The sequence below is a fragment of the Nilaparvata lugens genome, chromosome X, assembly GCF_014356525.2.
Source record: "Nilaparvata lugens isolate BPH chromosome X, ASM1435652v1, whole genome shotgun sequence".
Taxonomy (NCBI): Eukaryota; Metazoa; Arthropoda; class Insecta; order Hemiptera; family Delphacidae; genus Nilaparvata; species Nilaparvata lugens.
In genome coordinates this window covers 77,916,581-77,930,792 of record NC_052518.1, presented here as the reverse complement: position 1 = coordinate 77,930,792, position 14,212 = coordinate 77,916,581, and the positions used below count along the sequence as shown (strand labels likewise).

General features: G+C 41.7%; 1 protein-coding gene across 1 annotated transcript; it reads right to left on the bottom strand.

Moving 5' to 3' along the window:
• Window positions 1-10,161: 10,161 nt before the first annotated feature.
• LOC120354668 lies at window positions 10,162-11,322 on the bottom strand. The gene has a single exon (XM_039442063.1). The coding sequence runs from the start codon at window positions 11,320-11,322 to the stop codon at window positions 10,162-10,164; it is 1,161 nt and encodes a 386-aa protein (XP_039297997.1).
• Window positions 11,323-14,212: the final 2,890 nt, after the last annotated feature.

The window sequence follows — 14,212 nt, the reverse complement described above, 5'->3', positions numbered from 1 at the left end:
AATCTGCTAGTACTTGATCTAGGTCAAGATCACTTTCATTCATTAATTCATCCATTGGTATTTCAAGAGAATTTGTAGGTGAATTGAGTTGAAGTATTTCTTCTGAATCTAAATTAACAAGAGTTTGAAAGTCAATTATTTCGTTATTCAGTACTTCTGGAACTTTAATCGGATTTCGAGATAATGCATCAGCGACTACATTCGATTTTCCTTTTAAATATTCTACAGTGAAATCGTACTCTTCCAAAAGAAGTTTCCATCTTAAGAGTTTGGAATTTGGTTCTTTCAAGTTCCTGAGCCAAACAAGGGGATGGGTGGTCTGTTTTAACAACAAATTTTCTCCCTTATAAATAAGGTCGAAAATGTTTTATGCACCAAACGATACTTAATAACTCTTTCTCAATTGTTGGTAAATTACATTCTGCTCTATTGAGAGTACGGGATGCGTATGAAATTGGGAGGTTGGATCCATTTATGATCTGTGAAAGGACACTGCCGATAGCATAATTTGATGCGTCTGTTGTCAGAGTAAATGTTTTCTCAAAATTTGGAAATGTCAATATGGGTGAATTACACAGAGCTTGTTTCAAGTTATTGAATGCTTCTTTGTATTCAGTATTGTTGACATTGATTGTTTCGTCTTTTCTCAAGGCTCTAGTTAGAGGTTGTGCGATTTTTGCATAGTTTTTAATGAGTTTTCTATAGAATCCGGCCATACCAAGAAATTGTTTCATTTCTTTAACGGTTTTCGGTATAGGAAACTGTGAGACAGCTTCGATTTTGGCAGGATTAGGACGAATTACATCCTTTGAAACAATGTGTCCCAAAAACAATAATTCCATGTTACAAAAGTTTGTTTTATCTAATTGAACCTTCAATTGATAATCTCTCAATTTCTTGAATACTCTTCTCAAATCTTTCAGGTGTTCTTCAAATGAGTCAGAAAAAAATATTATGTCATCCATATACACTAATGCAATTGGAGTGTCACAAATATAAGATTCATAGCTCTCATGAAGCTTGGTGGTCCGTTCTTTAGGCCAAAAGGCATCCTTACAAACTCGTAATGACCGTCGTCTGTGCTGAATGCAGTTTTAGGAATATTCTGCTTCTTCCACTTCGAGTTGATGGAAGCCAGATGCTAAATCTAAACTCGTAAAATAAGTTGCTCTTTCAATTTTTCCAAAAAGGTCTTCTATGTTTGGGAGAGGGAACTTGTCAGTTTTTGTCTTGTCGTTAATTCTTTGGTAGTCAATTACTAAACATACTTTACATTTTCCTGAATTGTCAAGCTTTTTCGGTACTACCCAGAGTGGGGAATCGTAAGGTGAATTTGAAGGTCAGATAATTTTTCCATCAAGTAATTTCTGAACTTCGATTTTTATGTCATCTCTGAAAGCTACGGGATACCTATAATTTTTGGTATATACAGGAGAATCATCAGTTGTCTCAATCCTATGTTTTAGTAAGTGAGGTGCAGTCAGTAAAGTGTTTTCTAATTTTAGTATGTCTTGGAATTCATGAACTAAATTTACAATTTGTTCTTTGTCACGTATGTCAATATGGTCAAGTTGAATGATTTGGGAGATTTCGTCATGAGTCAAGGATTTCTCAGAAGGAAAACAATCCATTAATTCTCATTCTTCGATTTCAAGACACTCAATATTTACATCTCTTTCAACATCAGAAAAATATTCAAATTCACAAAAATCTCTATCAGTTACATTTACAAGTATTTCATTCAATTCTAAAGCTGGTATATTTGTAATGCCTAGCTTCGCATCTGATCTGTTTATCAAGGGTAGTTTCAAAGAATTAATTCCCTTGTGAATTTTAACAGGAGTAAGTCCGTTCAAAATAAATGTTTTGTCAGGGGTAATCATACAATTTGTTTGAAAATCAATTTGAGCACCAATTCTACTGAGGGTTTCGTGACCTAGCAAAATATTGTAATTAGAACTAAAGTCATGTACAAAATACAATTTATTACTTAGACTAGCATGCACAGAACATAAATTCAAATTAACACGCCAATGTCCTGTAGCTTCTCCAGCTGGTGTTTTGATTTTGAATTCATATTTTTCTACATTAATACATGGGAAAGTCTTTTCATCAGTTCTTACAAAATTATATTTGGATCCAGTATCAATTAGTATTTTACAATCATTTACACACAGGAATGGCAACTCGTTCTTTTCACAATAGCTCATTTCAATCACCTCTGATTGCTTTGAGTGTTGTCTGCTCCTAAAAAATCATGGAAAGCTTTGGCAAGTTTGTCGACTTTGTCTGATAGCTGTTGAAATTTGGAGTTATCGACTTCTTCTGTTGTTTCAACTGGTTCAGTCAAATGAACTGAATTTGATTTTCTTAGATTCAAAACGGTTCGCATTGATACGTCAGTATTTTGGCGATTTTGATTTTGTTGAAATCTATTCTGGTTATTCACATTCTGATGTGTTTCCTGTGTTGAAAGTTCTGAGGTTTGAATTGTTGAGATTGAAACTGTTGGTGTTGATTGTTTTGACGAAATTGATTTGGAAATGATTGTTGTTTGTTTGCTTGAACATGTTGAGAGTTTTGAAATTTAGATTGGTTGTTGTTGTGATAAGATTTATCATGGGTATTGTAACTTTTTTAGTGCATTTTTGAAACATTGGTTGAAAATTTCAAGTGTTTTAGAACAGCGTTGCTTTCACTAATGATAGCCTGTCTTGCATCTTGTAGATTTTTCACTCTTAACGTTTGAAGGTGGGCTCCTACTTGGTAAGGAAGTCCTTCAAGAAGAACATTGATAACTTGCTTGTCTAGTTGGATAGTCACAAAGTCCAAAATTCACCGTGAACACCATCAAGTTTGAGCCTACAAATTATGGTGGTACGTTTTTCTTCAAGTGTATTCACAAATACTAGAGGATGTTGTTTTGGATTCGGTTTAAGTGTTAAAAGTTCTGATATTAGTTGATGCACTGATCGATTGTCTGTAAAATCGTTTTTCAAGATTGTGATTACTTCTTCAACTGATTAGCAAGTACTGTTTATAACTACAATTTTGGCCATATCATGGAGTCTTTTCTTAATTTGAAATAATAAACAGAAGTGATTGGCTGGGGCTCAATAATGTCACTTGTACAGTATCCAGTTAGTAGAGTTTCTACCACTTCAAGAAATGATATGAGTTCAATTGGATCTCCATCATATTCAGGGATTAGATCGAGATCAACCTTAATTAATAGTTTTGAAATAGTCGGTATCTGTGCTGCAGATGCTTGTTGCTCTGGCTGCAGGGATGCCGCTGCTGCTGAGTCATTCATGTTGTCTTCAGCAGGAGGTGGTGTTGGTGGCTGTAGTTGAACGTCTTCATCTTCCTCTTCTGCTTGCTCAAGCAATTTCCTGAGTAAGGGTCGGTGGTTCAACCTCAAGGAATCTGGATGAGTAGTAGTAGTAGTAGAAGTAGTAGTAAAACAACCTTTATTGACAATAATACAATATGTAACCAAATACTGGTGGGGTGGACAGCAGAGAAACACCGAAAATTGAGTCAAATCTATTATAATCTATGCCCTTCCTGTGGGGCAAAACTTCCTTAAACCTGAAACTTACATATAAACCACAAGTAATGAATCACTTGAAATTAGATCAAGTAAATGAATCAATTGAAGAATAAAAAAAAATTTAAAGTTTTCCAACAAAAAAAAAAAAAAAATTTTTTTATGTTGGTTCAATATAAGGTCAAAGGACTGCCAAGGTACAAGGAGACCTCTTCCCCTTTAGAAGGGGACAGAATGGGCAGAATTACACTACCGGTTAGGTCTGTCCCAGGACCCACAAAATTAAACTACTATTGAGTATTAACAAAGTTTCAACAACAACAAAACAAAATAATAAAAAATTAATTTAGATTATTTCAGATTTAAGTTGGTATAGGACAATAAATACAAAATAGGATGGAAACCAATAAGGACCAGAACTGACACTATTATTCTACTGTGACCTTCAATAAATTTCCCAAGACTTTTGCTGGATATATTTGAATTTAATATATTTTCCAAGAAGGAATCGCTGAATTGTTCCTCTTTTACACTGTGGAACTAATTAACTGCTCCCACAATAAATCCACTTGGGGAGTTCAAATTTAACTTCTCGACTTTAACAAACTAGTTGAAATAGTTACGATACTAAAACAGTTGAAATACATCTAATCATGGAATAGCACAGCAATTAAAACCGATACATTTGATCTAAAACGGTATAACATGAATTAGCATTTAAATGAAACCTTAGCAAAATAGTTGAAATAATTACAATACTATAACAGTTGAAATGCATCTAATCAGGAAATAGCACGGCAATTATAAATGATACTATCGATCTGAAACGGGATAACCTAATTATATTAGCATTTCAACAGCCAAACTTTCAGAAAATTACAAGAAATCAAAAACTTAATTATGTGAAATAGATATCTTGTCTCCTACTACTAGAGCAAAATTAGTGAGGTCGCTCAACCAAATCAATCATTTGTTCTACAATTCATATTAGCAAATGTTGTCTTATTTCACCCTATCTTAATTCCTTATTTAACCATAAACTAACCTCAAATTTAGTTCTCAAATATAATTGAATACATTCTTTTGCTTAAATAACCTAACAAATTTACACTGGAGAAGAACGTGCCGGCTGTAACTCTGAGTGTCACAGGTTACAAAGTTTAAGTTTGAAATTTAAAATAAAAATAGGTTGCTCAAATTTTGAATAATGTTCCTCCGAAAAACAGAAGTGAAAAATAGTTTTGAATTTCAGTCACTCACCCCACACCAACACAATCACGACATCCATCTCCACTAAGGAACCCATCCTTCAATCTCGAGAGCTGCCCACTGACTGACCAAGAGCTCACCGAAATTTTCCACAGGTTATGGAAAACTCTTGGCAACCTGGTCCATAAGCTGGCGCCCTCAAACGATTCATCAGCGAATTATCAGTTGAAGAGAAAATGAATAAGAACATTAATTTTCTTTCCGAGTGACAATTACACAGTGGGATTGTCGTGGACTGCAACTAGGAAGACAGCATTGACCGCTGAGGCAGCAGTTCTGCTGCCTACATCGACCGATGCCATTCAAAGTACAGCCAGCACATTCTTCTTTACGATAATTAATACCTCCAATACCTCTAATCTTATGACTAACTTAAAACTAAATTGTCTTCCACACTCTCACATAGCTCCCTCCTCCAGAGAAGAGCTGGTCCTCCAGCTCTGGTAAGTCGGTACCTGATGTGGTCACTCAGACGTGGTCTTCCTGCAGCTGGGACTCCCTCAGCTGCCTCACAATTGCCTCCACTGAGGTGTTAGGTGCACCACCCGGCGGTGTGGCTGCAGCAATGTCATCCTTGGCAGACCTCTCAACCCCAGTCTGGCTTTGAACTCCAAGGCCTCTGTGTAGATGTCGTCTCATAAGGATGGCGGCCAGGAGGGTTGCCACCAGTGCACCTCCTCCAAGAATGAGCCCCCATGCTGTTCTGGAACCGTTGTTCTGTTCCTGGTCCCACCTCTCCAGTTGTTGTTGGAATTCCTCAAATGGCACCTCAGGCAGTCCAGCTGGCTCTTGCCAGTATGAACCTCTCCGCATCACTTGTTGCAGCAGGTGTTGCACCTCCTTGGTGCTTGGCTGGCCTTGAGTGGTCAGGATCAAAGCAGTAGGTGCAATCAAGGTGTTTATCCACTTGTCCAGGTGCACCTCGCCCACCTGCCGGGTTGCTGGCAGCAGTTCGTAATGATCGGTGGACATCATGCACCCAGCATGTGCCTTCGCCTCCCGGAGCCCATGGATTATGGTGTGTGTGACTTCTGATTCGCTGCCATGGCGACAATGTGAGTTGAGACATCTCTCTCCTTGGATGCTGTAGACCCTGATCTGTCGTGGGATGTCCCACACCCAGGTATCAGGTGGAGTGCCCAGGATAGCAGTTCTGGGGCAGAGTTGCAAGATGTCATCAGCCTCTCCCAGGTACAGGGCACTCAAACAGGATAGATGATGTCTCTTGAAGATGGTCAGTTCAGCTGGGCAGATGGTCGGTTCTCCTGAAGAACACCTGGCCAGGTATTCGGTGTCCGGTTCGGCATACCACTGCTGGTCCTCACTCAGCAGTAACAACTCTCCATCCAGATGGAACCGGGTCACTAAATTGGTCACAGGATCATGAACGGGTAGTGCATGCGCGCGAAAAAAAGGTAAAGCGTCTACCTGCTGCTGTTAAAGGAAGATCTACAAACACTTTGATTGAACCTAAGATGGACATGGCTCGAGTCTGTGCAGCCTGGTAGTATGGGTAAGCCTCCTCTGCACCCGCGATCAGCCCCAGTTCCTGTGGTAATCTTGAGCGAACCCTTACAAGCAAAGCTCTCATCTCTGAAGGAGATATCAAGCCAACACTTAATTTACCCTGTGACACCTTTTCAAGAGTGGCTAACAAATTATTCAAGTCACTTAAACTTAACATAATGGCTAACTCTAAGTCCTGCAGTTTGGCTGTTACATTCACAAAAGTCTTAAGTATTACTTCACTATTGCTAACCTTATGATCTATATTATCAATCCATTTTGCAAAGATTTCTGTACTCTCTTCCAGTTTCTCTGTCATTTGTTTGATGTTGGCAGAGTTCATCTCTGCTCGCCTTGTCAACTTCCTTGTCACTGTCAGCATTTCCTTCTGCAGGTGAATCACCTCCATTGTCCTCTGGTTGGTGTGTTTCAGGCTCAATCGAAGGTGGTCAACATCATCCTCTTCAGCTGTCCCAAATATTACACATAATAATTTCTCTCCATTGTTGAGGAGTCCCCTCCTTTCTCGGCCGGTTGGTAGAAGCTCCATCAAGGCCTGCCCGGCCGCCTCTAGCTTCTGCCCAGATTGAAGCAGCCTCCTCAGGAACCCTTCATGCACCCCAAGATCGGGAATATGTTTGGTTGCCTTCCACCAAGTCTGTTGGGTGTCTTCGATATGCAGGCGTAGATTTGTGACTCCCTGACAAATCTCCGTGATGTTGAGCGATACAATGATCCTCCAGCGATCTCCCGTCAGCAGGATCTCCCCCTGCTGCACAAAATGGACGCCTACCTCCTTAGACTCAGCTCCCATGATGTGCACCAAGCCTGCAATGGAGTGCCGCATTGTTAATCTTTTACATTCTCCTCAATATTCCTCCATTCCCAGATTCCACCACTATTCATTTTATTCCTCCATAACATTGCCACCCAGGCTAACCTTTTTACCTCTTTCTTACCTCCTCCAGCTGTTCTCTCTTGTTGATCTAACTTCTCCTACCTTACATCCACTTCTCCAATTCTTTTCATTGCCTGCATTTATCCAACCTATCACCTCCCTTGTTGCTAATTTCTTAATTTCTTCCTTTTCTTTGACTCTCACGGTCCTGTTTACTTCATCTGCAAGCACCCCCTACTCAGTTCAGAAGTAGCTTACAGAGTCTATAAACAGTTAGGTGAGGGTCCGGGCCCTATTCCTTAAGGGGTAGGGTGAGCAGTGTGGCTCTTTGGCCTCTCTCATTCTTGGCTGGTAGGTTACATCTAGAGGGTCATTCACCTGTATGTCAGGGCTGGGCAAGTCAAAGACCTCGTCTTCCTCTTCCGGACCTGCTACTTCCTCCACATCTTCTTGCAATCTTTCATCATCTTCCACCTTCTCCTCCTCCTTCGGTTTTCCCTCTTCTCCCTCTTCCTCACTGCTCTCTTCATCCCAGTCTGTATAGGGCCAATAGTCATCAATTTTGTCATCTTCATCAGTTGGTTGCTGTGATGACAGGGTTGTAGGTACCTCCTCCTGCTCCTCTGGTTCCTCTTTCTCTTTATTTTTGACAACTACACAGGGTTTCAACCTGTTGATATGGACGATTACCTGCCATCCATCAGGTAAGAGCAACATGTAGTTCACATCTGATAACCTCTTCTTCACCTCAAATGGTCCTGTCCAAGGATGGTGAAATTTCTTGGCATTCCCAAGGGGTACCGCTGGATTGTGAAGATATACATGCTGCCCTTCCTTGAAGCTTCATGGTGTGCGATTCTGGTTGGCAATCTGGATCCACTTCTCTGCTGAGTTGATGGAATTTTGCAGGGCAACCTCATATGCTTTCTGGAGCCTTTGCTGTAGTTGTCGCAGATGACCTTCCAGGTCGTTCCCTTGCAGATCCTTCAGGATGCAAAAGTCTCCAGGTAGAATCATATCCCGACCATGTTCAAGATAAAATGGAGAGTACCCTGTTGCTGAGTGCACCACTGACCGATATGCCATCAGGGCATAGGGTATCCACTGGTCCCAGAAAGACCCATCCCTTTGGACAAACTGGGAGATACTATCGGTCAAGGTGCAATGAACTCTCTCCAACCTTTCATTGCTTTGGGGGTGGTATGCTGTAGTACGAAGCTTACTGATGCCTAGGAGCCTGCACGTGTGGCTCATAAGTTCTGAGACGAAATTGCGGCCTTTGTCGGTTCAGGGACCCCATGCCTGGTGATGATTGACTGAACAAAAACCCTTGCAACAGTATCTGCTGTTTGATCAGCTATTGGAATCCCTTCCACATACCTAGTAAAATGATCTATGAAGCTTAGGAAGTACTTATTGCCATTGTTGCTAGTGGGTAAGGGACCCACAATGTCCAAACTTATCATCTCCATAGGTCGTGAGGGCTTGTATGCCTTGGCTAGGGGCGCAGCTAGACAGTTGGGTGTTTTCCGTAGAGCGCAGGAATGGCACTCAGCCACATATTTCTTCACATCTCCAGTTAACCCCTTCCAGTGAAAGCGTTGGTTGATACAAGCAATGGTTCTCTCGGTTCCCGGCTGTCCAGCCCAAGGGGTATCATGACACAACCCCATGACCTGTCGCTGTAGCTTCTCAGGAACAGCCAACTTCCAAGTTGTTTTATCCTGATTGCCCTGGGTATACCATACGATGTTGTCCTCCTTGCATCCTTGGCCGGTGGTAAGGAGCCCTTGACACCACTTGTCTTCCTCCTGTGCAGGTTGAATTACTTCCTCACTCAATTCTTCAACTATTGTCACCTCCATAACTTGTCTACTGAGGGCATCGGCATTGGTATGGCGTTTGCCTGGCTTGTGAATCACCGTATAGTCATATTCTGCAAGTCGCAAGGCCCACCTGGTCAGCTGGGATGATGGATCCTTCAGACTTAGCATCCATCTCAAAGCGGCATGGTCAGTTATTAGGGTAAAAGTACATCCCAGTAGGTAGCAATGGAATTGCTTGGTCGCCCTTACTACCCCCAGCAGTTCTCATTCTGTAGTTGAGTAATTCCTTTCTGCTGCATTCAATTGTCGGCTGGCATAAGTCACAGGTCGCTCACCGGTCTCAGTCATCTGGGATAGAACAGCTCCAAGGGCAGTGCCTGATGCATCCGTTGCTAACAAGAAGGGTTGGCTGAAGTCGGGGTAGATGAGCGCTAGGCTGGAACACATGATGTCCTTTAGCTGGCAAAAAGCTTACTCTTGTTCTCCCACCCACTGGAACAGTCAATCCTTCTTGACTAAACTAGTAAGTGACTTTGCAAGGTCTGCAAAGTTGGCAATAAACCTTCGGTAATAGCCAGCCAATCCCAAAAATCCTCGTACTTCTCTCACATTCTTTGGTCTTGGATACTGTTTTACTGCTTCAATTTTTTCAGGGTCCGGCTTAACTCCATCTCCACTCACAATATGACCCAAGTATTTGACTTCCTTCTGGGCAAAGTGACACTTCTTCAAGTTCACTTTTAAATTTGCCTGTTGCAATATTTGAAAGACATGGTCTAAGCGAATGGCATGTTCTTCAATATTTGCACTGAAGATGACCACGTCATCTAAGTGTACCAGACACTCTGATGCGGGCTAACAGCTGGTCCATCATCCTCTGAAAGGTGGCAGGTGCACCAGTCAGTCCAAAGGCCATCCGCTCATACTGGAAGTGTCCACCAATGGTGGTAAATCCAGTTTTCTCCCTATCCTCTTTGGCAATGGGAATTTGGTGGTAGCCACTATGAAGATCAATAGTAGTGAAGTAGCAGCTCCTACCAAGGTTTTCCAGAGTTTCATGGATCAAAGGCTACCAATGGATAGGCATCGGCTTTGGTGATTTTGTTCAAAGCTCAGAAGTCTGTGCAGAATCGCCATTTTGGAGTTCCATCTGTGGTCCTCTTCCTGACCAGTACTACTGGTGCAGACCATGGGCTGGTGGAAGGAGTGATTATCCCCTTGTTGAGCATGTCTGCTAGATGCTCCTCCACTACCGGACGCAGATGGAAAGGCACCCGGTAGGGGCGCTTTGCAATGGATGCGGAGTCAGACGTGGGGATGTGATGCTCCACTTTGATGTTGCACCCCTCCTTACCTGGTTCCTCAAACAGTTCCAGGTACCTCATCAAAACCTCTTGGATCCTCAAGGAATCCTTAGAGGAAAGATGGCTTAAACGGTTGGTTATCTCGTTTTTTCTCTCTGCTGGAGTGATAGGGACTTCTACAAGGCCTACCTGTACCACTTCTTGCTCCACATCTTCCTTATTATCTACTAAACAGGCCATTCCCAGAAGCTGATATCTGTCTACTGTCACAGGAGCTGCTGTGAAATTTATTACTTTCACTGGTATCATCCCTTCATTGATGATGTTCAGGCTTTGTGCCACTTGCAGTCCAGCTTGTGGTTGCCTAGTTGGTTCCACCATAACTACTGATTCTTGTCTACCTTTAACAGAGGCCTTTAACACCGACTCACAATAGGGTGGGACAACCCTATTCTCTAATGCCATCACATCAGGGGTTGGATCATGCTTGTCCTCATCTCCTGGTTCTGTCCAAATAGTCAACGTTTGTCGGTTTCTCAGGTAGGCTGATGATTTGTTCGGGTTGACTGATTTCATAAGTGGGATGACCATCCCTCCACAGGTAACAGTTCCATTTTGACCATCCAGGACTAGTCCTAACTTCTGATAAAGGTCCCAGCCTATGAGTCCATCCCTCCAAGTATCAATTGTTGCAATAATGAAGGTATGCCTCACTTTCACATGTGCAATTTCCACATCTAGAGTCTGAGCACCTTGTACACCAAGCAGGGCTCCTGTTGCTCCTTTTGCCACCACCCAGGCTGGCTGAAGGGGTACATGTGGAATAGGTTCCCGGAGAATGGAAATTTCAGCCCCAGAATCCACAAGCAGAAACTTAGTGATGCCATCACCAAATTGGAACTGAATTGTTGGATTCCCACCACTCTGGTTCACACTAGGTATCCAAATCTCTTGTGGTCCCTCTCTCATTGGCTTGACATTGGACCACTGGTCAAGCCTCTCCCATTTGGGGATGACTCCTTCTGTTGACAGGTTGTGGTTGGTTTACTTCCCACATTGACTTGATCGGATGGTGCCAATCTCCGCTGGGAGCAGTTGAAGGCTAGGTGGTTCCAGTCTCCACACACAAAGCAAAATCGTCCTGAGCGTTGGCCATCTCCACTGAGCTGCTGTTGACCACCTCACTGCCTTGCATCTTGACTCCTAAATTGGCTGTTGTTGGAGCTTTGGCATTCACGGGCGAAGTGACCAGGCTTCCCACATGCATAACAAGTTGGTCTTCTCTTAAACTGCTGGGCTGCTCTGACCTGCCCTACTGTCTTCTCATATGAATCTGCCCCTAGTCCATCATGATTGACTTGAAAGATCTTGGATAGGGGATTGCTAGATCCACTGATGTTCTCCATCCTTTCCGCAATTTTAACAGCATCCTCCAAATCAGAGGGTGGGTACAGTTTCAGCATGGTGGCCACCTGGGCACGAAGTCCCCGGACAAATGAGGTGAGTACAGTCTGATCCATCTGTGAGCGGGACCACTCCATTTGTTCCCGACTGGCAGCTGTTGGTTGTGCCTTTTGTCCCAGTGTCCGGCATCGGTCTGCAAAAGCACGTGCAGTCTCCCCCAGCTGTTGAGTGGTTCCCATGAGTTCCAGCATATAATGCTGTGGGTCTTGGGATTGGCCAAACCGCTGATGCAACACCTTCTTGAAGTCTCTAAATCTAGCTGCGGTCTCGAAGAGTTCAGGGTGCGAGTCCAAACAGGCTGCTGCCAGGCCAGTCACCTTCAGCCTGCAGATGAATTTCTGGGCCACCTCATCCCAGTTGCCAGTTTCTGCCACTAGGTTGATGTTTTTTAGAAACTCCTCAACTGTTGGGCCAGTGCCATCTCCGGTGAATGTTTTAATCAGCGACTGCAGCCCCAGATCCTTCTTCACCCTTGGTTGGCTGGTTGATTGACTCTGGGCCTGTTGTTCTCTGAGAGCAGCTAATTCTATGGCGGCTTGTTTCTGTTGTTCTGCTAAGGCATTTCTCTCGGTCACCAACTGGGCCACCCTCTCGTGGAGCTCTTCCATGGCTCGTTCCTCCTCAGTGGCCATTGTTGCAGCTACCCCACACCTGACACCAAATTATGTAACCAAATACTGGTGGGGTGGACAGCAGAGAAACACCAAAAATTGAGTCAAATCTATTATAATCTATGCCCTTCCTGTGGGGCAATACTTCCTTAAACCTAAAACTTACTAACTAAACCACAAGTAATGAATCACTTGAAATTAGATCAAGTAAATGAATCAATTGAAGAATAAAAAAAAATTTAAAGTTTCCAACAAAAAAAAATGTTTTTATGTTGGTTCAATATAAGGTCAAAGGACTGCCAAGGTACAAGGAGACCTCTTCCCCTTTAGAAGGGGACAGAATGGGCAGAATTACACTACTGGTGGGGTCTGTCCCAGGACCCACAAAATTAAACTACTATTGAGTATTAACAAAGTTTCAACAACAACAAAACAAAATAATAAAAAAATTAATTTAGATTATTTCAGATTTAAGTTGGTATAGGACAATAAATACAAAATAGGATGGAAACCAATAAGGACCAGAACTGACACTATTATTCTACTGTGACCTTCGATAAATTTCCCAAGACTTTTGTTGGATATATTTGAATTTAATATATTTTCCAAGAAGGAATCGCTGAATTGTTCCTCTTTTACACTGTGGAACTAATTAACTGCTCCCACAATAAATCCACTTGGGGAGTTCAAATTTAACTTCTCGACTTTAACAAACCAGTTGAAATAGTTACGATACTAAAACAGTTGAAATACATCTAATCATGGAATAACACAGCAATTAAAACCGATACATTTGATCTAAAACGGTATAACATAAATTAGCATTTAAATGAAACCTTAGCAAAATAGTTGAAATAATTACAATACTATAACAGTTGAAATGCATCTAATCAGGAAGTAGCACGGCAATTATAACTGATACTATCGATCTAAAACTGGATAACATATATTAGCATTTCAATCAAACTTTAACAAAATAGTTAAAATAATTACAATACTATAACAGTTGAAATGCATCTAATCAGGAAATAGCACGGCAATTATAAATGATACTATCGATCTGAAACGGGATAACCTAATTATATTAGCATTTCAACAGCCAAACTTTCAGAAAATTACAAGAAATCAAAAACTTAATTATGTGAAATAGATATCTTGTCTCCTACTACTAGAGCAAAATTAGTGAGGTCGCTCAACCAAATCAATCATTTGTTCTACAATTCATATTAGCAAATGTTGTCTTATTTCACCCTAACTTAATTTCTTATTTAACCATAATCTAACCTCAAATTTAGTTCTCAAATATAATTGAATACATTCTTTTGCTTAAATAACCTAACAAATTTACACTGGATAAGAACGTGCCGGCTGTAACTCTGAGTGTCACAGGTTACAAAGTTTAAGTTTGAAATTTAAAATAAAAATAGGTTGCTCAAATTTTGAATAATGTTCCTCCGAAAAACAGAAGTGAAAAATAGTTTTGAATTTCAGTCACTCACCCCACACCAACACAATCGCGACATCCATCTCCACTAAGGAACCCGTCCTTCAATCTCGAGAGCTGCCCACTGACTCACCAAGAGCTCACCGAAATTTTCCACAGGTTGTGGAAAACTCTTGGCAACCTGGTCCGTAAGCTGGCGCCCTCAAACGATTCATCAGGGAATTATCAGTTGAAAAGAAAATGAATAAGAACATTAATTTTCTTTCCGAGTGACAATTACACAGTGGGATTGTCGTGGACTGCAACTAGGAAGACGGCATTGACCGCTGAGGCAGCAGTT

Excerpts from the sequence above, each read along its gene's own strand:
- LOC120354668 (XM_039442063.1), bottom strand. The coding sequence starts at position 11,322 with ATGAGAGAGGGACCACAAGAGATTTGGATACCTAGTGTGAACCAGAGT.